The following is a 26976-nucleotide window of genomic DNA, read 5'->3' on the forward strand; positions in this document are numbered from 1 at the left end:
TTTTTTTTTTTTTTTTTTTTTTTTTGTTTTTTTTTTTGGTTTTTTTTAGTATTCAATTATAAGCTCTTAACCACAAGCCTCCTTCCTTGCACTTTGCTCCTGCTCCATGTAAGGCCATCTTTCCACAACTCCCACCATGACTGGAGCAGCAAGCCTAGCCAGAAAGAGCTTTGAACCAAAGGAGGTGAAGACTTTCCCAAAATGAGACTGAAAAGGCATCTAGTAATTAAAGTCCCTACGCATCCTGTGAGCCACTGCTGGCCTAAGAAGAAATGCACTGTTCCCTGGTCCCTGCAGGATCCCACCCCTGCAGTGCAAGGGTTCAGCAAAACCTTCAGGTCTCAAAAAATGTAACAAAAAAAAAAAAAACAAACAAAAAAAAAAAAAAAAAAAAAAAAAACCCCAAAAAAACAAAACCAAACAAAGGGAAAAAAAAAAAAAAAAGGCAGTGCTGAAGTTGATCCCCAATACAACAAGAAGTGTCCCTGATTTTAACAACCTTCAGCACAGGCCAAGGAAGTGCAAATTGCTGTGGTCAGAGCTGGTGGCAAAGCACTCACCAGACGGAATTCAGTTCTGAGTTCTGGCTAAGAGCTTTAAATCACTTAAACCAGCTCCCTGGGTGTCAGCGCTTGAGGCTTTCACACCCGCTCAAGGGGAGGAAAAGCAGGGTCTGTACAGGTGGTGCCCCGGTGCACTGACAGAAAATAGTACTGCAGAATGTGCATGCCCCTCAAGCCTGAGACAATCAGAAGGGAGGTTCCAGATACAGGACACACATTGCAAACAGGCTTTAGGCAAAGAAAAATCATTTGGATGTCAGCCCTGCTGTGAATATCTCAGCACCGCAGGAGATTTAATAGACAAATACACAGAGCAAACAAAATACATGGCTTATATATAATGACGCACATAAAAAGCCTACTAGTCTAAAGATAAAGGAGGCTTTGAATCACATCCTATTACACTGCACCCTACTTTAATCTGGTATTAAATATACTGCTTATGATACACAAATTACTTTTAAAAGTTATTAAAATGTTACAACAACAACAAAAGTAATAAAAGATTTCAAGTTTTATGCACAACGTTGCAAGAGAAAATTTTGGTTTTAGGAAGCTTCAGACAATGTTTAAATAGTGTGGTAACTTCTTACCACTGCTAACAAGTGTTAGCAAATGTTAAGGCCATAATTTATTTGTGCAATTAAATTAATCTTTATTTAATGGAAAAAAACCCCAAAAGACAAATCAGCACCTCAAATCCCTCTCTGAATTCCTCCACCTCTAAAAAAAAAAAAATCCCAGGTGGTGTTGTGCTGAAGCAAATAATCTCTGTCATATTCAGAAGTAAGGTTATCTGAGGCCAGTGGTTTTTAGAGATGGCATCTGTATAGCTTCGCACCCTATGCAGGGAGCTTACCCACAAATTCTGGCAAACTGTCTCAACTCACTCAAAGCCTCCTTTGAGATTAAATGAAATAATGACATTCATTGAATCCAGACTTGATTGTTCAACACCTGCTCTGCACATAGAGGAGATGTTTGTTTTGGTCACTCTGAGAAAAAAAGTTGTATTTTGCTGTCTCCATTAAAAAAAATCTAATGCAAAGCGTAAACTTGGACAATTTTAGCAGCATTTTACAGTCCTTCATAAAGTAAAACCAGGAATGAATTAAAAAGAATGTCTGCACACACCTCAATCAAAATACCAAATATCATGGGCAGTTACAGTTGATATATCACAGTCATAATCAGAAAAATTTGAGTCCAGCAATTAATTCAACATGGGGAGTACTGCAGCAAATACATCAGATCCAACGTTTTCTGGCAAAGTAACTATTTACAACTTGTATGTACAGCTTCTGGGCTTACAAAACAACAGAGAGCTAGAAAGTTGTGTAAAGTCAAGTTTGAAATTTAAAAAAAAAATTTAAAAAAGCACTTGTCCAACCAATTTGGAGACACTTTGGCATGCCAAAAGAGGCCTTTTTTTTGGTTCACTGCAACTCTTATAAAACCAGCACATATAATGCATCAGTGAGGCCAGATATCCTGGGCAATATAGGCAAGTCTCTGTTGTGTCACTGATGTTAGCTATTGGGGGAGCCAATATCCACTGTGATCTTTGTATACAGAGGGTACTTGTCAGTTCTTAAAACCTTGTAGGATAGTGTATTTAAGCCATCAGAATTCATTGTCTCCCGTGTGTGAGCAATTCGGTCAAACCTGCAGGAGGGGAAGAAAAAAAAGCGGGAGAGAGGGTGGAGACAGCAAAGACAGAAAGGAAAAATGTTTAAACAATTTGATCTTTGCATGCCTCTCAGGCAGCATTGCAGGTGTTTCAAGAAATACCTGAGTATCAGTGCCATAAACTCCTAGATTTGGCCAGCCTGAGCAATAGGCCAATGCATCCCTATGGGGTCAAATTTTAGCTAGAAAGAAGCAAGCCAAGCTTTTAGATCACACAGGTCCTTTTCCAACTCTGCACTAGAGCAGAGGTTTATACCCCAAAGATAAGCTGGAAACAATTGCTCAGAATCTAATTTTCTGCATTTAAGAAATAAATAAAAAAAAGAGGAGAGGCCTTTGTGCCACAGTGCAATGTTGGGAAAAAGGTCTATAAACAGATAATAAACTGTCAGGGGGAGGGTGGCAGCTTAAAGAGCAGGAGCAGAGAGCTCAGTCAGTGAGAAGACGGCTGCAGCCTTTCCACATTGGACCTTTGTGCCCAGCAAAGAGAAAGCCAAGCAGTTGGAGCAGCAAGGGCAGGAGGCACCCCTAAACCTGCTGTGGGAAAGGGTAAGACACACCTCTCAGGGTTGGGTTCGTTCTTCCTGTCCCGGGAATGCCGAATCATTCTGCACTTCCCAATGACCGCATCCGGACGGGATATCCCCATGCCTTTAAACACCAGCCTGTAGAAAGCAAGTACATTAAACACCCAACGGATGTGGAATGCTCCGCTGCACCTTCCACAAACACCACTGGTTGTACCTACTATATTTTTTTTTTGAGGGGTATGTTACTAATGTACTTCCAAGCTTGCTGACACAAGGAGGGAAAGCCAGACCTTTTCCACACAGACACTATCTATGGTGTGGAGCAGAGACCTCCCCCTGTCAACACCAAGATAGCTCACCACACCCTCACATACACCTCCATCTCTTCCAAACAACACCCAACACCCACACTAACCCTGGTCCAAGCTGTAGACTGGAATTTGAGTGGGAGTCATCTAGTCTTTAACCCATCTGGATAGGAGCCAGAGGAGCACTTATTTCTTTTGATGTGAAAGCTGCAGTGTTGGGGGAAACCTAAGTGAATGGTGGTGAAGCAGCATAAAGGAGACATGTGGTCAGAGTCACAGTGGTTCCAGCTGGGACCTACTGGGTGAGGGGCAGCCCAGCTTCGTTTGCATGCAATCTACAAAGCACCTGCAGAGTTGTTTCATGGATATCAGTGATGAAAAAGACTTGATTTCTTGTTTGCCTCTCCCTTTTCACTTCTTTGTAGCATCTTCCTCAGAACTCGAGTGCCCCAAAAAGAAAGGACTGCCACCTGGCTCTGAACGCCCTACCGGAAAGCTGTCCCTTTCTTAATTTTTTAACAGAAGTGCAAAACCTCAGGAAGGTACAATTTTTTTTAACACCTTTCCTGAAGCTTAGAAGAGCTCAGAAACCCCAGAGAAAAGCTCACAGAGTGGTTTTGATACTGAGAAACATGAAGAAGGCCTCCAAATACAAGCCCCTCATGATGATTTCTCTCAGTGAATGCTGTGGATATGTGAAGCTTCCTCCCAGTCAAGCTCACATGGCTCACAGCATTATACAGACAGCCTGGCAAATGGAACTCTCCTGGGAACAAAGGATCTGCTACAAGGCTGAAGATCCACACAGACCTTGCATTGCATTGGGCAAAGTGGGTCAAGGTCTCATCCACCCTCAGCTGCATGTCCTGAATTCCCTTCTTTGAGCCAGTGCTGGGAGACACTGCTCCAGCCAGTGCACTGGAGTGATGCTGGTGAGGCGATAGGGAGAATGAATGATGGCAGGGGGAGGGGTGTGACTTTTCCAGCTAGACTCCTTCCCCACTGTCCCTTGGGATCTGAGAAATGGGGTGCCAGCACCCAGCAGGAACATGCTCTCACTGGGCCAGTAGGTTGCCCACACATCACCTTCACTTCCTGCCTGGAGACACCCCATGTCCCCCCACACCCAGGTGAGAGCAGCAGGTCTGTGTTCATCCCCACCCTGGATGCTCCCCAGGGTGTCAAGGAGGAAAAATTATTTACCTGTTATAAATGTCATCATCTTCACCACCCCAGCCCCAGTAATTGTTTGGGAACCCATTGATCTTTGTGAACTGCTCTTTGCTTAGGGCAGACACGCCTCCAAAGTACTGATTGTAAGGCAACCTGGAAGCAGAGAAAAGAGCACATTAGAGGAGAAGAGGTGTTAGCCAAGGGGCAGCCTGCCTGCTGCTGCCCTTCACCCAGCCCACACACAGCCAACACCCACTGCAAGGCACCTTCCTGCCACAGGAAGCAGCCATGTGCTGTGGTACTCTGGACTTAGCTGAGGGAGAGGGAACTGGTGAGCTCAGTCCCAAATATATCTGAGAAGTATTTTGCAACTGGAAGTAGCTGCAGCCTTTTGCTGAGCAGTAGACCGTCCTCAAAGGACAGGCTGAAATGTGTATCACCTCACCAAAGGTGACATGAATGCCACAGGAGTGGCAAGAGCTCAGACAGACATTGGATATGCCACAGAGCCTTCTCCTCCTGCAGCTCTACCGCTCACCGCCACACTCCTCAGTGCCCCAAAAGGAAGCCTGCAGCCCAGAAATGAGCTGGCAGTGTGACCTTGCATACAGAAAGCCAACCAGCTTCCACCTGAAACAGGACAATTCACCAGGAGATTGGGGACAGATGAAATTCAGACCCAGAGCATAAGGAGACGGTCCACACAGGGATCACCAGGATGTAGCACAGACTTGTCTTTGCTTTAACAAGCAGAGAAATCCCCAGGGCTATGCATTTCTATTTTAAGTTTCACCTCCATGCAAGAAAGAACTGCAACTGCTGCAGTGCCAGTAGCAGTCCTGCTCCAAGCAGGGCTTGGGTCTGAAGTGTAGGCATGTAGAGACCCTGCCAAATCCACCACTGCTATGGCTTTAGCACTACTGGCCACCCACAGGGTAGTGACCAGTCTGCACTTTACAGATGAACTTTTAAACTTCTCCTTGGGGATTTGGGACAGGGAAAAAAAAAAAAAAAAACCCAAACAAACAAACAAAAAAACCCAAAAACAAAAACAAACAAACAAACAAACAAAAAAACAGGAAGGAAAAGCAAGACATATTTTGTTCAGAACAGCTTGCTAAACCCAAATGTATGCTGCAAGAAGTTTTGCTCTGTTCTGCTCTCATGTAGCAGGGCAGGTCTCTCAGTGGCATAAAACCAAATAGCCAAAAAATTTTCGTCTTGCTCTTAAAATAGTGTCTGATGCAGTCTTTTTAAAGCTGCACATAATTCTCACTGTGTGAAAGTGTCTCACTTTTCAGACTGGGTGGAAACAGTAGTTGTCTTCCAGCTTCCAGACTGAAACACAAGAAGGGATATGTGGGCATCTGCTAAACGAAGGCTGCTTAGCTCTTCCTCACCCTTCGTTTCACCTTCCAGAAGCTGTGAATTTTAATAAACTGCTCAGCTGCATTTATCCACCTTCCTCCCCTGCAGCCACCCACTCCCTGCAGGGCCAGGCACGTTAAGACAGGCTTTTGGGAGAGATGCTTTCCCATGCTTTCAATGGAGGGCGGGGATGTGTAACACTGCGCCTGCCCTGCTAGGCTGGCAGCGGAATTAGGAAACAGATGCCACTCCAAAAGGCGTCTCACCGAAATCCAAATTTATCCATGGATACAGAGAGGTGCCGTGGCTGGCTGTAACATTTGTAGGTGTTCCTGTCATCCATTGGGATGAGGTCTACATCACTAAACACAAAGCAATCATAGTCATACTCCTTCAAGGCCTCTGCAAATCCAATATTCAGCAGTTTAGCACGGTTAAATTCTTCTTCTCCATCCTAATTTAAAAACAAATAAAAACAGTTAAGTGACTTAAATTTGACAGTTGACTTCAGCAGTTTCTTACCTGTTGCCAGATGCCGGTGTTGCTGCAGAGGGCTGACGTGCCCTGATGATGGACTGAGCTCGAGCCCAAGCACTGCCCTTGCAGCACCTGTTTAATGTTTGCAGCAGACCTCCAGTGACCCCAAATTCTGCCTGCGGGACAATGACACTTGGGACAGCCACAAACTGTGGGGGCAGGAAAAACGGCTGAGGAAAGGCCGGACCCAGCTCAGCTCCCATCTCCTGGTGGGAGCCCCCAAGAAGTTTGATATGATGGTAAGCAGTCCCTATGTCCCACTCCATGCACGGGCATTTAAAGATTGAATTTTCTTATACAGGGCAAGCAGGAGGGCTTCCTGGAGCAGCAGAGAAAAGCAGAAAGAGGTGAGCTCCTCTGGAAGAAGGGACTCTTGCTATAGAGAGAAACATTGGCAGTGCTTTAATTTACAGCCATGACAAGGACCAAAACCCTGCTGTAGCCAGAATTTCAGCACTCTCCTCCTAAGCTCTGCCACAACATGGCTGTGAGACTGTGGCGCAGCCACTGCTGAGCAGTGTGTGATCACACGCCAGACCTGATTTGCAAAGCACAAGATGGCACCAGGAGCCAAGGTCTGATGCTTTGCTGCTCACCTCTGACCCTCTGCCATGCCCTGAGCAGCCATGAACGCAGAGGAGCAGGATGCTCCCTGGGCCCTGGGCAGCAGGTTCGGCACATGGCTGTGACACAGCCTTGGTTTCTGCACGGCAGGCCAGCACAAGCTGCTTCCTGAAAGAGCTACAGCTCAAGAGGTGGATGCTGCCACTGCTGTGGTGGCACATCCCCTTCTTTGGTGCGCTTCCACCACTGTTCATCTGTCCTGGGGCCTCTTGGGATTTTCTCTGGTTGGGATGATCCCGAGGTGTGTTAAAAAGTCTCTTTTCCCCAACCCAGCTGTCGAATAGATCAGGAGTCTTTGGGTCGCGTTCTCAAGGTTGTTTATTATTTTGTATCTAAAACAGTTTCTGTCTGGCCTGCTGAGGTCAGTTCTGCAGGTCGGTCTGAGGTACACTCCCCACCCCCGGGCTGGTGTTGTCTTTTATACTACAAACTACATATTTGATATTTACAGTTATGTTCCAGTACCTATCACCTATGTTAGACAGTGACTTTCTACTCTAAACCAATCCCAAAGTGCCACCATCACCAAGAAGATGGAGGCTAGGAAGAAGAAGGGAGAAGAACAGGACAACACCCAAATCCTTCCATCTCATCTCCTAGACCCCCATAGTAAAATTCTACAGAATTTCACCTTTCACTCTATGACAACTACTGTTATGCTATCTAAACTTTTGTGACCTTTAATTCTCCATACAAAGGTGGTAATTTGTTCCATGGGTTGAACTCAAAGCCACAGGGGTCTTTGGCTGCATGCCAGGGTCTCTGACCCCCCTGCCAGGGCTCGGATCATCCAGGACCATCAGGGGGACATCCTAGGTTCTGACAGGGGGCCTTGACGGGAAAATGCAATCAGGAAGGCTCTCACCATGATGGGAAGGACTTGAAAAGAGCTGACACTACAGCAGGACATATTTATCCCAGGGCAAGCACAGCTAATGAAGGGACTGGCAAAAAGCAGGGCAGGAAAATCTCTACTTTCCTCCCCAAGTAATGAAGCACCTGGGGAGAACCTGTTCAGCCTTTTTCAGGCAAAAACATTTCAAAAGCACATGTGGATTTGAGCACAAGTACAGGCTCGCAAATTGCTGAGCACTTTAGCTTTTTAGTGAAAAGATCGTACCAAAACCCCAAGAATACTGGTGGTTTGAGAGTAAGGATTTCCAGTCGAAGACCCAACTCTGCAGCAGCAGCTTCAAACCCAAACCCTGTACAAGGCAACAGAGCAGGTAGAAAGAAACTCATAGGGCACCACTCAAAGAGACTGAAGGTTTTTGCCAGCCTGGAAACCAAGACTGCCAAATCCATTCCACTTTTAGTCCTCCACACTCTCTGAGCAGTTTAAGACAAAGGACTCCCCCACTGTGCAAGCTGTCCCCCCACTCTGCACTACCCTCACCCAACATGGGATGCAAATCAAGGATGGATAAAATACTGTGCCCAAGGAGCAGCACCTTGAAACACCACACTCTTTGTAACAGCTTTATCTGGTTAATAAGCAATCATTTTGGTAACTATTTAATCCAGACTGATTAACAGATCTGTTGCTGAAGAGCCAATGCAGGTTCTTGAAACAGCACCAAGTACATTCCAAATGAAGGTTTTAAAATGCAAGTGTCAAACCAGTTTTCAAAAGCATTCCTCACCTGCCTTGGGCATACATGACTTCACAGGGAGGAGTAAGCTTTCATGGAAGAGGATCTGAGCAAATTCTCAACATCCTCACCCAAAACAAAAGGGCTCACACAACAAAAAGGTGGTGGGTGGACGATCATCATCATACATAAAGCAAGAGCAATGAGAACTCAAGTACAGAACATGAAGGCAAGTGGAACAAAGGCTGGGGAGAGGAAGCAGCTGAGGTCATGAGACTGGAGGGTTTTCTTTCCCCAGCAAAGGATGCTGCACAGCTCTAGCTGCCCAGCACTCCTCAGGTTACAGGACACCAAACCCAAACTTGGCTCCAAGGTTCTGAGGGGGACTCATCCTGGTGCTGGCGCAAAGTGCAATGTGCTCGCACCTCAAAGCAACTGCTGGGGCCAGTCTAGGAGAGAGACCTCATATCACACCCTTTGGCTGCTCTTTTCCTAATGAAATTCAAGGCAAAGGGCACCAATTTTGTTGCCAGCAGAGGCTCAGCTGTAATTAACCAGTGCCTTTGGGTAGCCTCTATCTCTTCCAGGTGACACATGGGGATTAACAGTGCCACAAGGAGCTGTGTTTTTAAACCTCTCCCCAAAAAATCTCGAAGTGCAGAGCACTTTGTACCAAGAGCATGCAGGACCCTTCCTGCCACCTCACCCATGGGACCCTGGCAGAGCTCACACTGGAGCCCTGTGCATGGAGAGGGACAGCACACAGGGCAAACACTGCGTGTGGGCATTGCCAGTCTCCTCCCAAATGGCCACACAGCTTCACACACTGGCATGCAAAAGACTAAGAACAAGGGAATCACAGCCTATACAAGAAAACAAAGAACCCTCTCCAAGCCATTTTTTACTAACTTTGCAGTGAGCATGTAGCTCATGCAGCAAACACTGCAAGGCTGTTATCCACTGTGCCTGCTTTGACTGCAGGAGGTTGGTTTTCTGTCCCAGAAGGCATGTGGGGCATTAACACAATATATTGGAACAAAAGAAAAGACTGACAAGAGGTTTTGCTTTTTGCAGAAGCTCTCTTTCTTTACCTAAGGCAACGTGGAAGCACTGGCGTGCTTGCGGAATCTCAGATTCAAATATCTCTCAAAACTCACATGCACGCTGCAATCTTTGACCGATCCCCGACATTTTGGAAAAACAACCAAACAAGAAACCAGAACTGTGAAAACTTCCTTCCAGGTCAGCACAGAGTGCAGTACCCGCCGGTGACCCTTGAGAAAGCAGGTAAAGCGCAGCTGAAAAAACCTCCATCCCTCACCTCTGCCTAGTAGCTTGTCATCCCATGAATGCTGCTACTTGTCACAAAGAAATGGATTAGTTTGGGCTTGCTTGGACAGAGGAGCATTATCCTGAAGAGCAAGACAGCACACAGAGGACTGCTAGTTAGACAATGTAGTCAAGCTCTAGACACAGCCTCCATGCTCTCCTAGGCTTTCAGACAGAAAATACGTAATTCAAGCACATTTTTGCTCTTTTATTTTTCCTGACAATTTTGTCCCAATGCTCTCTTGTCCTGAAACTTAACCCATGTCGGAGTTCAGTGCTGGTGCCCAGCACCTGCTTCTGGCTCCTGAATTAACTCTCTCTGTCACTCCCAGAACAAACTGCTGTCTTAGTTCTGCAAGGTCTAACACTGACTCCTGCTTGCACCTGGAGGTGAGTGATCAGCCTGAGCAGAACAACATCCAGGCTTTTTTACTTCCCATCCCTTACCTCAGCTGAATCTGGCTTGTTCAGCTAGACCTGCCAAAGAAGGCAGGGTTCCTTTTTTTCAGTGCTAGACAGAAAAAAATAGAGGTTTTTGGAATCATTACTCAAACTAAAGGAGTTGCAAACCAGCAAGAAGCCACATGTCCTGACTTTGTTCTGCCTCCCACATCTATACAGGAGGCAGCTTTGTGATTCCTCCTGCAGACAGCACAGATGAAATGTGGCTGCATCTCTCCCACCTGAATCCTGCACTTATCAGATATCATGGAGGTAATGGTGAGGATGTATATTTCTGGCCAACAAGGAGAGCCATCACCGCCAGTGGGAGCTTGCCAGCTGAGTCAGGGATACACTGAGATGGCCTGAACCACACATGCAATATCCATGGGGAAGTCCTTCCTCCAGTGGACTTGACCAGGTAGAAACAAATTTCCAAAGCCACAGAGAGATATTAGGGGATACTTTGGTGTTTCTCTGTCACAGGGTGTTTTGAGGCCTCAGCACAATTACACTGGGCAGTGGGAGAGAGCAGCCACAGTCAAAACCTGCCTCCCCTGACACTGCAAGGGTAAGCAGAAGCTGAGCAGAATTCCCTCCTTTGCCCACATACCTGATACCCCCTGCAAAGTAACACAAGTAAGAGTGATGCCCCAACCACCTCACACACACACGCACACACCTCTCTGGAAAACTTCTACCAAGACACTGCAAATAGCACCAGGGGCCAGTGGAAAATGGTTGAACAACTGCCCAGTTTCCAGGGAATTGGCTAACTCTTCCCTTTCCCAAACTTTAGTCTGGCTGCATGGGCATTTGCATGGGCTGAAAGGCAGTTAGAAGATTAATTTCCAGACCTGAGCATCCGCGTGGCAATGGCCGCAGTGCGGGAGAACACACGGGTAACGGTGGGAGTGAGCAAGGCTGAGGGAGGCGCTGCAAATTTGTCACCTGTGGGGCATCAATGGGCCCTGGGCAGAGCGTGCCCAGCCGTGTGTCCTCATCTCAGAGTTACCTGAAAACTCCTCCAACGCACAGGGTTAGGGTTTTTCTAGGGGTGGAGTGTGCAAGGTGAAACACCATACATTATTTTCCACTGGCTCCTGTTACATACCGGACACTTTACAAACATCATCCCCCTGACTTCAGCCAAGTCCTACTCAGAGGCATTCAGGCACGCAAGAACAGCACGGTGGAGACACAATGGACTCGTGACAGAAACACATTGCGCTGAAAGGAAGAAGTTTGACATTACCAGTGCAGCAGTAGCAGGGCTCAGCACTCCTCTTTCTTTCTATGAGATGCGGAGCACAGAAGAGCATGTAGGCAGCGTGTAAGAACCAGATCACACAGTAATTCTCCTTGCTTCAGTGATTGCTTTGATATAGACAGGATTAACAAGCAAAGGTAATATTTCCCCACTAGAAGGAAAAATAAAATAAAAAAAAAGGAGGGCAGATGCAAAGGGAAGGACAGACAAGAAAAAGAGAAAAGCAATTGTCAAGACAGCAGAGAAATAAGACTGTTTTCCTACTGTATTTCTGGAAGAATTAATACATTTTCTGCATCTCTATTCAGTGTACCCACTCACCCTTGGGAGATGCATCCAGTGGTTTTACTACTGCTGACCATTCCACTTCTTCTAGACACAGCTTATTAGAGGCATGCAGAAGGAGAACACTTATTTTACAAAGTAGTCTTACTTGCTAACCTAGATCTGCTGGGTGTGGTCAGGGCATAAATACCCTGTGTACTGCATTTCCCTCTCACTCAAACCATGCCCAAGGGCTGCACCTGAGAAAAAGTATTTTTCTGCACCGCATACAGAAACTTATGTAAGAGTTAACTGTAAAGGACACAGCCCTAGTGCTGGAGAACAGGACCACAGAAGAGGAGCAGCCAGCAACACAGGGCAATGCAAGCCAGCATGCACCATCACAGCAGCCGCAGGGACTCCAACCGGGCTGCGGACACTGCCTGCCTTTAGAGGGTGGTGCTTTCCTCACCCTGGAGCACCACCGATGGGGACACACCACCCCCAGCTGCACTGCCAGCGCTTCACAATGGAGGTGGTTGCTGTCCCACAGGCGATGCCCCAGACCACGTGCAGGCAGCTCCCACACCTGGCGGGTGACTTTCCTGCCTGGGAAAGCAGCCGCCCCCACCGCAGGACCACTGCTGGATGCTACACCACCCTGTCGCTTCCGAGCCGTGCTCAGAGCAGGGAGGCACCAGCTGCACCCCTGACCAGCAGGGTGTGTGGCTCAGCCAGCCCTGTGGCACCAGCATCTCACGCAGGCCAACGCTGCACGTGCCAGGGAACGCAGCCCGAAGCGTGGAGCGCTGCGGCTGGCCCTGCGCTGCTGCACCGCAGCGGCACCAGCTGCTCCTTGCTTTACACAGGATGGGTTTCCTTACAGGGCTCAATTTTAGGGCACAGCATGCCAGTCCACATGCTGCAGAAATGCCTTGTGTCCTCAGCAGTGTGGCTGCCAGGCCACAAGCGCAGTCAGATGCGGACACCGAACCATCTGGGCTGCTGTGCTGGGGAACTACTGCTAATTCCCCAGAAATGTCTTTTGTCCTGATCTCTGGCACCCTGGAAATGAGCAAAGCAAGAGAAATTGTAGTAATGGAGTATCAGTTTTCTCTCTCGGGATAAGTCTCCCCGTAGTTTCAAGTGTGTGACGAAATTCGTTGCTTGGGTGACCATTTTAAATATTCATGGTGTTTGATATGGCCAAACACACCAGCTGATCCAAGCAGAAGTTTAAGGAGTTAAGACTTAAAGAAGCATGTTATTTCATCTCAGTTCTTACTGAGTTGAGAAAACTGGATAAAAATACATATCCAAGAGAGAAACTGCAGTGGAATTGTCCAGAAGGTGGTCTCTGCTGGGGCTCTCAGAATTGCATCTGCCCTTTCACCCTGCAGCTTGCACATTTCAAGCCTTTCCAAGGGCGAACAACACTCACTTATTAAACACCGTTACGCTACAAATTAAGACAGCTTGTCTTGAATGAAATGTGCATTTTCACACCTTTCTTTTTTTAAAAGGCAGATTGAAGGCCACCAGATAGCAAGGAAAAAAAAGCCCCAAAACCAAAAACTCCAATAACTTCCCCGTGATTGCTTATTTCTTTTCTATTCCCCTGAAGACAACCACTTACCAGCCCCACTACCACAGCTTTGTTTTCTACCTCCTGACTTTGTGCACTAACATGAACAGAAGGTGCTCGATAAAGTGAAATCCTACACATATATGGCACATCTACTACCAAACTAGGCATTAATACCAACTTGTCACCTTAAAAATCTCTGCATGCCATTCCTGCAGCAGCTGGGAAAAAAGGACATTTGGAAAGAGATAATTAATTGGGTTGTGATATTAGGAATTCTTTCCTCCTCACCAAGTGGTTTCTTTAAGCAGAAACTCTTAAGAGTGAATTGCACCTGAGCAGAAGCGGGGATCTCAGGTTTTCACCCAAAAGCATTGAAGCAAAATTTTTCTTCCTTTTCTTTTCCTTTTTTTAAGCAACCTTATTCCTGCCTGCCAGCCTACTGCTTTTCAAAGTAAAGAACCATTCTTCTATTTTAAGGGGCACAGGCACTGTTGCGACAGCTCTGTAAAAGCTTGTCTCTAGCGTCTTACCTGGTTGATAACATATACTCCATAATCTAGTTGCTGCCTTTGGAGAATTGGGTGCAGGTAATAGAGCCAGTACTTCAGGTGCTCCTCTCGGTTCCTGAACGGTATGATTATTGCTACTTTCTGAAGTGCTATACAGTCCTTCGGAGCAAAACGACCTCCTGCTTTGACCTGTGGGTTTATTCTTGCCACTTCTTCCAGGTTTACAGGCTGGGAGAACTCCACACGTAGTGCACCAACTGGAAGAGAGTCATAACACAAAGCAAATTAACACACACAATCTATTTCTCTGAGCATACATCCTTTACACACATTAGGGTTTTGGTTGGGTTTGGTTTCTAGGAAACAGAGCTTTTGGTCCAAACACAATCCCATCGGTGCTTGGAGGTGCTGAAGCTTGAACTGTCCATACCCAAAGCAACCTCACAGCACCAAGCCAGAGCAAACCCACAGTGTGTCTTCTTGGTATCAGAACCCGCAGGAGTCACCGACCCTGAGACCTGCAAATCCCACAGTCTGTGTGGCCAGCCAAGAGCTGTGTTCCCACTGGCACATGCACCCCAAAACCAGCCTGAAGCATTGCCCTCTGGGCTCTCACCCACCTCAGGCAGCCCAAGAGTCAAGTACTTCAAAAATAGTCTGCTCTGCTACCGACAAACTCACCTATGGCTAGTCACATGCAAAGTGAATAAAATCCTCTTCCTGTTTTTTTTTTTTTTTAAGAGATATTTTCAGTGTTCTGTAGACATGCCACTTACTGATTAGAAGTTCTGTATTAGAAATGCTAAAAAAACCCATATCCAGATTTGCATGCCGGTTGGCAATTCTGGCAGATGGTTTCAGAAGTGGCAGGTTTTGAAACCATCAAAACAATGTGTCAAAACCAGGTTAAAAGTGAGAAGGCCAGGTGGCACCAGAGAAACCCTTTCAGAGCAGCCAGGCTGGCCCTTCTATTTGCTTCCAGCTGCTCCAGCGCCAATGGAGCGACTCACCACAAAAGCCCAAGGAAGGGCCTCTCCGGCTGCCACGTCCTGCTTCCTGCACCAGCCAGTCAGCAAACTGCGCGGGCACCAGCTCTGCACTGGGGGCTGCCGAGGGCCCCTGCCTAAGGCACAAAGCACCAACCATAAATGCCACTCTGAGGATCACCCCTGAAGGATTTGGCTGCTGTGCCTTCCAAAACATGTGACTACTAAAAAAAAGCAGAAATAATTCTCCGGACTCATGGCTCATTCCCTGGTTATTTAGAAGAAGCAACTGTGGTTTGGTTGTGCTGCTTCACTAACCTGCGCTCACTCACGCTGGAGAGGACAAGGAGGAGACTGGCCAAGCTGGCAGAGGTGCTGGGTGTACCCCCAGAGGCAGCAGGGCGGCTCTGCTGCATAACACCTACATAGTGGCAGGATGCAAAGGGATCTCCTGATCTCTGCATTTTGCACTGGTTAAATGTGTGCAAGTTTCCCTCTCACGCAAGGAGAAGGCAGCGATTTCTCAGACTCCAGGACACTGGGATCAGTCTGCCCTGCTCCCAGCACTGCAGCAATTCCCAGCTGCACCGCTGACACCTGTGCCCAGTTCTGCACCCTCTGCCCTGTGGTACAAGCTGGGCCCTGTGGATGCTGCCCTGCAGCTGCAGGGCCAGGGCCCAAGCCTCTCTGCTCTGAAGTCTAAATGTGGCTTGCAGGGAGAGCTCAGAAGGTGCTCTGCAGCAGGAGGATGAGGCAAAAATTGGAGGAACTGGGGAAGGAGGGAACACGCAGTGGAATGACTGGGACTGGGGCTCAGTGGTGACAGGATCAGGGGCCAGGCACAGCCACTCTCGTGCCTGTGGGACAGGCATCATATCAATGAGGGCAGAGGTGGCAGGAGGGGGAGACAGCACATTTCATGCTTCTGCTGAATTTGGGGGCTGCTTCCACGGTGGAGAGCATTTTTCCAAAACAGCCTCTGGCCCCAACCCACTGGCACACCCACTTCCTCCAGCCATCCCTGTGCCCATGAGTGTCACCTCCCTTAGGAAACTAGCACTCAGAGCTAGGACGATGCTACACTTGTAATTTCAAAACAGCAGAGGGCATTGCACTGGGCACGGTTCACCTAACCAGTCACAGCCAGCAAACAGGATTATGTTGGGCATCTGCGCCCAGGGACTTTACTTTCCCATCCTTTTTGCACCTGGCTGCCAGCAGCAGGACCTGCTGGGATGCTGCAGGAAGCAGAGGGGCAGGAGCAACACATCCCCTCGCAGGGCCCTGCCAGCCTAGTCCATTGCCAGGCACTGGGTGTGGCTGCTGTCCCATCAAACAAGCCTGTTCCTGTTGGGACAAGCTGGGCTCTGTGCTCCCAGTTACTGAACTCTTCTCCCAGTTGCTGCTCCCAAGAAGCAACTGTGAGCCCCATCAGACTGGAGAATGCTTTCTGCTTTAACAAACAAAGGTTCTTTTAATGTCTCGAACCTACTCAGAGCAAGGCAGGAGGAAATGAAAGTCTGCTATTTAGGTGAACTTACAGAGGAAATCTCCCACTGGTGACTTGTGAGCTCCAGCTGGGCAAGGACAGCCACAAGCATTTGGAACTGCAAACAGCATTTTGCTGGCTGGCATCCAGCAGCCCCCCAAGGCAAAACATAGACCACTCATCCTGCCAGCACTCACTCTTGCTTGCCTTACAGAGACTGGAACATTGGCAAGGAAAAGATGGGAGCAGAAAGCATATTCATTGTGAAAAACAGCTGCAGAAGGCAGAGATTTAACAGTTTCACAGTCTTGAAGGGCATTGGTGAGAAATTATCCCTACTGCTCCAACCTCCTGCTTATGAATCAGTTTTAAAGGCAGCACACCTTCTCACAAATACTGCCCTAAGGGATGCAGCCAACATGTGGGTCAGTGAGAAGTCCCCAGGCACCAGTGCCATCCACATGTGGCAAGGCAGGCGCCTCAGAGACAGGCTGCACACAAGTCACTCAGTTAACACATTCACCAAATACAAAACCAGAAAAAAAGCTGAATAGGCTGTTTTGAAATACAGAATGACTAAAACAAACTCGACTTCGTAAAACCATGTGGCTGACACAAAGCAGCAGCAACATTGACACTTTCGTTTCACTTCCCAAGCAGGACAAGGCTAAAGCCAAATCCACAAACACACAGGCTTTCCAACTGGTTAATAGAGTCACAGTTCCAGCTACTAATTTAAATCATTTTCACTGAAATTTGACTACCTGTATAGCAAGCAGCCCTAGGGCTGTTGTTTCCCAAGGATGCTGACTCAGGATGTAATCTGCAATGCCAAGAAAATGTGCAAAGTCTGCTGCAAGTGCTGTCCCTCCTGTCAAGACTGTGTCCCTATCTATGTTTACTAGGTAAACTTTCCAGCTCGATTCACTCCATCTGAATCTTTTCTGATTCTGTTCAAGCTGACTGCCTGCCATAGGAGTCACTGTATATGGAGTCCCTTCTGAAAAAACAGACAGGCATGACAGCACTGCGTGGACTTGCAACACTGGTCACCCATGCAGCCCGGCATCTGTAGGCAGATGCCTGTTGGGTTCAGCATCACAAAGCTCCAACAGAGCAGCTTCATGAGCCCCCACTGTGTACTTTTAGCAAAAGAAAATCTCAAAAACATAAATAAGCCGCTGCAGGAAGCTTGCAAAAGAACGCAAAAGCACAGCGTCACATCAAAACATTTCAGAGTTTGTAAAAGGAGGCTTTAGCTGGCAGTGGCAGGATAAGAGAAAGATACACCAAAAAAAAGCCAACCCATTCCTGCCCCTCAGAAGCATTTCTGCTCACAGGGAAGGTGCTCACAGGAAAAGCCAGGGGCCATCACAAACCGGAAGCAGATTCTCACACAAAGCAAAAAGTGAGGCTCGCAAAAAGCAGAGGCAGCTCAGTGCTGGAGCCCCAAGAGCCTGTCCCACAGTGCCAGTGATTTTCCCATCCCGACTTCCCAATGGCCTTGCCTGCCACAACACCTAAACTTCCTGCCATCTGAGGCTGCCAGCACACAGCCTTCCTGGTGCTCATCCTGCTGAGCCAAAATGAGAAGACCCTCACACAAGCAGCCCAGAATCTACGCAACCTGATGTTATTATGAATCTAGAGACTGCTCTAGCCTCCCTAGACCAAAGGGAGTGATCTAAGGAGGCTCCAAGAAACACTTTCCCAATACTAGAAGTGTTGGGAAAACTCAGGAAGCAATGCCTTGCAGGGCCAGAAGTGTACTCATGCATCCCTACAGGGGCTGCAAACAGGACGACCACACTCCATCCGAAAAGGTGTCACAGGTGACACAAAACAGAGCTGCTACCACAAAGGGCAGCCCTGGGGGACTCAGGCAGGACAGACTGGGGGAACCCTATTCTTCAGGAAGGCAGTGTGGCCCTGGGAGAAGGAAATCAGAAGGAGGGAAACTAGTCTCTTGGACAGGCTTGAAGAGTGATCCAGCCATCTGAATCACCCTCCCGAGAGATTCACTGGGAAAACAAGCAAAATCCACCTGCATGCTTTAAGCCAGGCATCAATCTCAGACATTTAGTTTAGTGAAAATGAAAGCAAAACCAGATAGCAGCAGTTGGAAAAAGGCTCTCCCCGAACAAAGCCAAAAAGAATATTTCCATCACCCTGGCTGAGAGCTGGGCACTGCTATCCATCCGCTGAGCCATGTGCACACCCGCACTATCACACTCAGACAATCCTCATGTGGAAGAAAAGCTGGAAAAGAGAAGCAGAGCTCGCAAGAGGGAAAAAAAACCAAACAACCCTCTCTTTGCAGGGGCCCGACAGAAAAGGGAAGGAAGGGCCTGTCAGCCACACCAAACCCGCCTTGGCTGGGAAAAACACTATCAGCTCCACCCCAGACAATGTGAGAGCAAGTTCCCCACCCGAGGCTGTGAAGCAGGGCTGGACCCCAGCCCCACATGGCAGCTCCAGGCAGGCAGGCAGCTGCATCCCACAGTTTGGCAAAGCAGTAACTTCCTCTTAAGGTAATTGAAATAATTTCCCATCAGCTAAACTTCAGAGCTGTGCCAGCAGTTTTCCAGATGGCCCCAGAGAGACTCAAGTCATGGTTCAGGCCGGTGGTGGGGGGACAGGGCAGCCCCCATGTGCCTTGCCCATCTGGGTCTCCCACGCAGCCATGTCCTGGCATGCAACTCACTGGTCAAAATGGCCAAGTGGCTGGCAGCCTCTTGCTGCCATTGCTCCCCTAGGAGAGTTTAAAGAAAAAACTCCTTGGGGGTTTCTAGAAATATCCTAGTCACAAAAAAAAATCCCCAAAAACCTGCCCTCCCAAAGGTTGGGATACATTTCATTTGGCTGATCTACACTTGTGTGCATACCCTCACAAATGTGGGGGTACGCCAAGGCGAGGGAAGCCTGCTACATGGGCTCATCTCCTACCCTGGGCAGGCTCGCACATGGTCTGGCATCTGCAACTGCGGACCCCAAATGAAAACAAGCTAAAAAAAATGAGGATGCATGACATGTGCTGGCAACACTGGGTCTGCCTGACTAACTCAGCAACTACGGCCAGAGAAAAAAATGTATTAACCCAATCCCCAGCACCGACACTAGCATGTGCATCTTTACAAAAAGGGAGACAGTCTTGTTGATGGAGGGTACTTCTGGGAGAGAAGCAAAGTCCTCCTTCGTGGCTCAAATCCAGTGCACACTCACTGAGGCAGCTTTGAACTGTCTCCCTTTGAGCCAGGCAATCTGCATGTTATTAGCTCTTCCCACCCGCCACAAAATTAAATTCCAGGCTCTCTTAACAGCAAACTACAAACAAACAAACACGGATCAGAAGAAGGCTGAGCAGCCATCAGCCACAAACCCCCCACCATGCAGGAGGATGGGATGTGTGGACAGGAGCCCTCCCAGGACGGGTGGCATCTCAGGCACGTCTCTGCCAGTGGCAGGCCCAAATCATCAGGCAATCTCCGCAGCCCCATCCCATCCTGCCTGTGGCATGTGCACCTGGATTCCAGCACTGCCCCAGGGCTGGGGTGCACTCCCCAGATAGGTGGGGCAGCGCCGGGTGCCAGGTGGGGTGGAGGTGTGTCTGTCTGGCTGAAACTCTGCCAGGGCTTGTGCACCCCAAAAGCATGGGTTGCTGCTGGCATCAGGGAGTGCAGGAGGTGAGGACAGCAGGATGGCATTGCGTGACTGGAGAGAAGGCTGCTGCTTCGTGCACTGCCCTGGAGCACAAAGGTTTGTGGGAACCCATCCCATAAAGGCCTTTACAGGGCCACTTCCAGATTCAGCAGGACAGGTTTGCAGGTAACTTGTATCTTTGCCCTCAAAGCAAATCCAGTGACACCCCAGTTGAGGGAGGTGACAAAAGCAACTCTCTTTCAGATAAACATGTGCAAAAGCTTGGGGACTGCCCCGAGCTCCCTGCAGCTCAGCAGCGGCTGGAAGCCTGCTGGAAAGGCTGTTTGCCATGCCCCTGGTCATGGCCACTCCTCAGTGAAATTAGCACCTGCACTGTACATGCCATCCACACGGCTCACCAGGAACCTGTTCTTGCAGGCAGGGGCTGCACAAAAAAAACCCCACTGATTTGGTGGGGACAGGCTGAGCAACAAGACCTTCTCCAGCCCAGAGAAATAGGAGCAAGATGAACACTGACACTGCTCCATCCACATTCCCCAACACCACAAATCTTTGGCCCCCTCACTGCAGTATTGCTGTGGACTGGCTGGGTTTGCCCCCAAAACCAAATCCCCCTTCTGCCCTGCAGAGAAGGTTGTGCAGGAGGGAGCAGAGCAGTGGCTGGCTGGAGAGTGGTGTCCACTGGTGAGGAGAGGAGGCGAGCAGTGGAGCCCAGCACCTCCTGCTTGTATGTGAGGCCATCAGACCCAGAGCACCTCCCTGCTGGGGACTGTGCACCTCCAGCACCCTGCCCTTCGGGGTAGGGATGGCCCTCAAGACAGGGACAATGTTTCCTATCTGCTGAATGAAGTCAGACTAAGGGAGGAGGAAACTGAAAGAGCTTAACTGAATTCTGTGTCCAAACGCAGTTTTGGAAGCTGCAAGAATCTGTCTCTTTCCAAACGCAAACTTGGCCCAATCTCCAAAGAAACTAGCTATTGCTTCAGATCAATGCTGGCAGAGAAACAAGCATGTTATAAAACACTGCATGCATGAGACAAAAAACTTTCCTTTTCTCCTCCCTCTGTTGTGCTTTGTCCCTGAAACAGCTGGTCTCCAGCACAGCACAGTACCTTTCCAAGTTACTTTGTGAGCCTAATTAACACTCCTTGACCTTCACGTTGACCAGATAAGAGGATGCTAGTGATATTTTCCTCACAGAAGCTGCTCCCTGCCTGCTAAGGAAGCCTGTGCTTCAGAGGTATGATGTGCTCCCAGCCACACAGATAGACAGCTGTGGAGTTGTCGGTGGTGTTGCCAGGATCACACATCTGCTCCCTGCCAAACATCTTAAGCATATTCTTTGGAGAAGTTTAACAGTTTCTCAAACACTCTTTTGAAGCCAAGAAAGCTTAAATTTGAGCAAACTGATTCATGTGTTATCTCCCCCTTCCCCTGCCCTCTCCATGCTCTTCTCTGAGTTTCTGTTTTACTTTTTCAAAAGAAGGCAGTAGAGGAACACAACACAACCCCAGCTTGTGTCTGTGAGCAAAGCAATGCCTCCAGCACCCAGGAAGGCAGGAAGGAGCAGAGACCGGCTACATAAAAAAAGGTTAAAAAAAGGCAGGTCCAGATGAGAGAGGAAAGGGAGATGCTACATGAAAAGCAAATATTATCTCCACTGCCTGGTATTGCAAGTGACCCCACAGATTCAGAGGCTTCAAATTCCTGGGGCAGAAACTCCCCAGGGCAAGATGAGAGCCTACAACTGCAGGTGGGCAATGTGACAGGATGACCAGACCCCAGGCATGCCAAACCTACCAAATCCCTTCATCTCTGTCGCCACTAGAAGTCTTCCTAAAAAATGGCAGGTTTAGCATCTCTTAGGTTTTCACCCTCTTGCCCCAGTTTTGTCCTGCTAGGATTCTGCCAGCAGTAAAACATCTTCTACCTCTGCCCACAAAATGTCCACATATGCAGGGCCTCAAACTATATTATTTATGAATTCCACCTCAGGCAGTACATAAGCTCTAAACACTTCTGCAATGCAGACCATAAGCTGATTTTACAGGCTACCTCAAAGCATCAGAAAACCCTCATCACTTATCTTCAGCACCAACTGCTTAGAGAACCTGCTTGTACTGACGACACAGGCATTAGAAGCAGTGCATTGAATACACAGCCTGTGTAATAGGTCTTCTCCTCCCTGAGTGGCAGCTGTCCAAATGAGTTTTTTTCTTTCAATCCTTGTTTTTTTAAAACATACCTCACTAACATGGAAGTGGGAAGCACTAGTTTATATCCAGAACTCTTTGACGTCTTGGAGAAAGAGTTCTTTTCCTTGTAAGCCTAAGATCTCCAAGCAGAAGGACTTTGGAGTGCTGGCTGACAAGAAGCTGGACATGACCCAGCCATGGGCACTGCCAGCCCAGAAAGCCAAACGTGTCCTGGGCTGCATCCAAAGCAGTGTGGGCAGCAGGGGAGGGAGGGGATTCTGCCCCTCTGCTCTGCTGAGAGCCCACCTGGAACCCTGCACCCAGCTCTGGGGGCCCAGCACAGAGAGGACATGGACCTGCTGGAGTGAGTCCAGATGATTAGAGGGGTGGAGCACTTTCCCTGTGAAGACAGGCTGAGACTGTTCAGCTTGGAGAGGACAAGGTTCTACGGAAAAAACAAAGCTGGAGAGGGACTTTTAACAAGATAGTGTCAGGACAAGGGGCAATGGCTTTTAACTGCAGCAGGTTTAGATTAGATGTTAGGAAAAAATTCTTTACTGTGCAGTGGTGAGGTATTGGAATGGGTTGTCCAGGGAAGTTTTGGAAGCCCCATTTCTGGAAGTGTTTGTTCAAGGCCAAGTTGGATGTGTCTCTGAATGACCTGGTCTAGGTAAAGGTGTGCATGTCCACATCAGGAGTCAGGAGTAAACAATCTTTAAGGTCCCTTCCAATTGAATCCAATCCAATCCAATCCAATCCAATTCAATCCAATCCAATCCATTCTAAGGTACCCCAGGAAAAAGCCGTTTTTAAACCTTACTGAAAATGAATACATCTCTAGTGATTTGTCCTTTGGACAATTCACTGGTTCATATATTAACTTACACTTTTGTTTTGTGACTATCCGTTTATTACTAGCGTACAGAGTTATCAATTTTCTAATTTTATATCTAGGCATGAAAAACCATTAAGACAGACATATGACTGTAATATTTACCGCACTTGGGTGAACTTTCCCAGAAGATGCTCATGGCAAAAAGAGCGCATATTTTATGTTTGCCATCCCAGCCACACCTGGTGTCTATACGGGGGTTAGAATTGGCTAAGGAGACAGCTGTACTCTAAAAAAACCTCCATAAATATGTGCACTCACCTGGGCAGAACTTGAAAATTACATCCCTGAAACATAGGTAAGCCTGTCTAAGAAATTCTGCTTTGCATGAAATTCTACTGCATTGAAATGAGCTCTTTTGGAAAGGGATCTTTCAGCTGAAGAATTTGACCCCTTGTGCATACCCTCCTTAAACCAGCAGGCATGTACCTACCCCAACACCAAAATACAAAAACCACATGGAAATGGTGGAAGAAACACATTTGACTGGTTTGAAAGTGCTAAGGCCAACACTACTTCTAGAGAGCAAATTTTTATTAAAAAAACCCCAACCAAAACAAATACCACAATACTGTTCTGCATCTCCTAAAGAATGTAACAATTTGGAGAATGGACACCTGCAGGAAATACCTGGATTTACTTGCTTTTGGGCTTCTCAGAGAAACCAGAATTTCTCGGAATTCTTGAGATTTTACTGCAGCAAGCAGGTTCCGCTTCCTGATACCCCATTTAAGATACTCATTAGCATGCAGCTCGAAACTGGAGCATAAATCCAAAATGCTTATATTACCTTGCATTAGAGAACTGCATAGCCTTTAAGGACTTTCAGCTAGAAGCTGAATTATAGTATTACCCCAGTCCTGATTTATTCTTTTAAATTATAAATAATAGCAAGTGAACCATAAAAGTACATTTAAAATTTGGCAGCTTCTTGTAAGAGATTAAACCTCATTCAGCTAATGCATTTGTTGCAGAGCCAGACAGCAGGGATTGTAAACTACTCTCTAAAGACTGCTAGGAAGAAAACTGTGGGCCTCTGAAATGAGTACCTGGCTATTTTACCATTCAAAAAGCCTGAGCAGTTCAGTCACACATATCCTGTGTGAGTCATCACATGCTTCCCAACAACGATGGGGGAGGGGCAGGCAGGAAATTAAAAAACCCAGAATCATGTATGTTACAATAAATGTTGGCTTGCTGAGGAAATGGAGTTTTTGGAGCTACCTGTTCCCATCAGAGCACTTCCCCATGCTTTTGGGAGTACAGGAATCACAGGATGATTCCTGCCTTTTATGTTCATATTGGTGAGTTTTGAGCTCAAAAATGACTATTTCTGAGTTCTGGGTGGGGAAATTACAGGCCAGAAGTGCCCACAAAGTGCACACCCTCTATTCCCCACGGTGGCCTTAGAGACACATGAGATGCTGATCAGGGCAGACTCAGCTCTGACCAACACGAGAGGCACGATACAATTGTTTAACAAATGCTGTTTGCTACCAAAATCTGAAAAGAACAGAGGAAAAAAAAAAAAAAAGAACAAAAGAACAAACAGTTTCTCACCTACATGTTGGCTATAAATCTTGATGCTGTGACGGTGCCAGGCTGCATGTGACTGCACCACCCCACAAGTACTGAAGGTAACACAGCTAGAAAACATTTGCCTGTAAAGAGATACTTCTTCCGTGGCCCTCTAGCTCTCCTGACCATCAGTAACCACTGCCAGCAGCCTCATATGGCCTTTGGCAGATTCAGTGAATGGCACTGAAGATGTTAGAAAGATGATTCAAAACATCTTAAATGATCCTTCAGCAACTAACTCCAATAACACTTTGAATCTTGGGGTCACTAAGAGCATTTCTCTGAACTCCAGGCATTTCCAAAGCACATGACTCACTCCTGACAGGATCAGACTAAGTGGAGACCATTCAAAGCAAAGCCATATTCATAAAGATTTTCCACATCCACTCTCTGAAGACAGGCTTGCACAGCCACTTTCAACGTAAGTGATGTAGGGGGAAAAAGCGAAAGATACAAATCAAAAACAGCAACACAAAACACAGGACAGTTTCTTTTAGTGACCTCAAAACCACCTTCCTAAAATAACAAAACAGTAATTTGTAATTCAGATGCATTGATCCACAAAGAGCTGACCAGCAAGCACCAAGAGAAACGATGATTTTTTTTGTCGGTTCTGTAAACGGAAAACCACAGGTAGCTTCTCAGAAGTCTCTTCCCCTGATGTGATCTCTGGTAACAGAGGTAGCTATGCTGAAATGGCACACTTGGTGGATGAAGGAGATTACTCCCAGCCTCAAGGGCCCCAGGTGTGGCCAGGCTACTGTCAACGTGGGATGCCAGCAGGTCATGGTAACAGCCCTACCTACAGCACAGGAGTGTCTGTTCAGGGAGCAGCAGTTACAAGCAACAAGTTGGGTGGGAGAGCCATTTAAAGGTCCGAAAAAAATCTGAAATTCCCCTTGTCCCTTTGCCTTGTGACAAAGCCAGCAGATGAAAACAGCTCCAGGTCATCACATAGTAAAAACAAGACCACCAGCAGGTTGCAAACCCACCGAGATCCTGCCAGCATGCCAGCACCCAAGCGGTCGTGGAAAAGGCCTATGGGGAGCACAGCTCCAGTGCAGATAAAACACACGCCAGGCTGCCACGTATCACGGTACTGCATCACAGGACCAAATATGTCCAGTGGAAAGCGCCGCTGGGATACATAACAACTGTACTCATGACCCTGCCTCACGGCTCCTTTTAAACCCGTGCCGCTCATTCAGCAGGTCCGCGGACAGAGAAAGGCTGCGAAAAGCCTGCACAGCGCAAAAAGCCTTCCTGAGCTTGGCATTGCGCAAGAGCAGCATTTTGGGTAGAGTTCCGAGAGGAAATTACCCAACCTCGACGACAACAAGAAAGAAACCTAGCTGGGCGGGGTGGGAGCGCTTCCCGAGAGGGAAGGGGCTCCGCTCGCCGCTGCCGTGCCCGCGGCAGCATCCCCGCCGCGCTCCCTGCGCACGGGCTCCCCGGGGATTCTCCCACAATCCCCCTCCGCCGGCGGCACAGGCGAGAGCAGCCCCGCCGCTGTCACACGGCGCTCGCTCCGCGGGGAGAGCACCCACGGGCGCAGCGGGACCGCCGGGGCCGAGCGCCTCCTCCCCCGCGGCCCCGGCGGCGTCGGGCACCCCGGGCGGCGGGGCCCCTGCCCGTCCCCCGAAACCCAGCCGGGACGGCACTCACCGAGCAGCGGGGAGGGCTCGGGGCAGGGGCCCGGCGGCGNGCCCCGCGCCCCGCCCGCCTCCGCCGGGAGCGCCGGCGGGACCCCCAGCGCTACCCCGCTCCGGCATCCCCCGCCGTGCCGCCTCCCGCCCGTGCCGCCTGAGCCCGCGCCGCTCCGGCCGGCCCTGTGGGCGCATCCCGCCTCGGCTGGCTCTCCTACACGGTGCCCGGTGGCAGCATGCTGGAACGGTCGCTGTAGCAGCCCCCAGAAGAGCTCGCCTGTGGCAGAGGGTGTAAGCGGCAGCAGCGAGCTGCTGCGGGACAGCGAGGGCTGTGTTTGTATCCGTGCCCCTTGGAGGGCTACGCGTTGTCTTCGCTTGGAGCAAATCTGCATAAACTGTAGCTTTTCTGTCAGCTCGGTGGAGCTTGTTTCAGCTCTTTTCCTGCATTTAAATCATGACTAGCTTTTTGTTAAATATACTACAATATCCTAGCAGTGCCAGTGGCAGGGTTTTCTGGAGGTCTCCAGTCAAACATCCTGCTTGGAGCATGACTGTTGCCAGCAGCGTGTGACCTCAGCTGTGGTTTTGTCCCACTGAGTCTTGAAAGCTGCCCAGCGTGGGCATCTACACCTCTCTAGTGCCCTGTCCCAGAACTGATCCACTTTTCTGAGGAAAGATTTTTCTCACGTCCATCAACAAGCCAGTAGTAGTACCTGCGCAAGCAGGTCTGGGCATTATCCAACAT

General features: G+C 48.4%; 1 protein-coding gene across 1 annotated transcript; it reads right to left on the bottom strand.

Moving 5' to 3' along the window:
- Window positions 1-811: 811 nt before the first annotated feature.
- B4GALT1 (beta-1,4-galactosyltransferase 1) lies at window positions 812-26976 on the bottom strand. The gene is made up of 7 exons (XM_041486410.1): window positions 26919-26976; window positions 26251-26508; window positions 13807-14042; window positions 5898-6085; window positions 4294-4416; window positions 2813-2917; window positions 812-2228 (listed from the first exon to the last, which is right to left on the bottom strand). The coding sequence occupies exons 1-7, from the start codon at window positions 26974-26976 to the stop codon at window positions 2093-2095; spliced, it is 1104 nt and encodes a 367-aa protein (XP_041342344.1). The 3' UTR covers window positions 812-2092.

Source organism: Pyrgilauda ruficollis, unplaced genomic scaffold, assembly GCF_017590135.1.
Source record: "Pyrgilauda ruficollis isolate IOZ18807 unplaced genomic scaffold, ASM1759013v1 scaffold76, whole genome shotgun sequence".
Taxonomy (NCBI): Eukaryota; Metazoa; Chordata; class Aves; order Passeriformes; family Passeridae; genus Pyrgilauda; species Pyrgilauda ruficollis.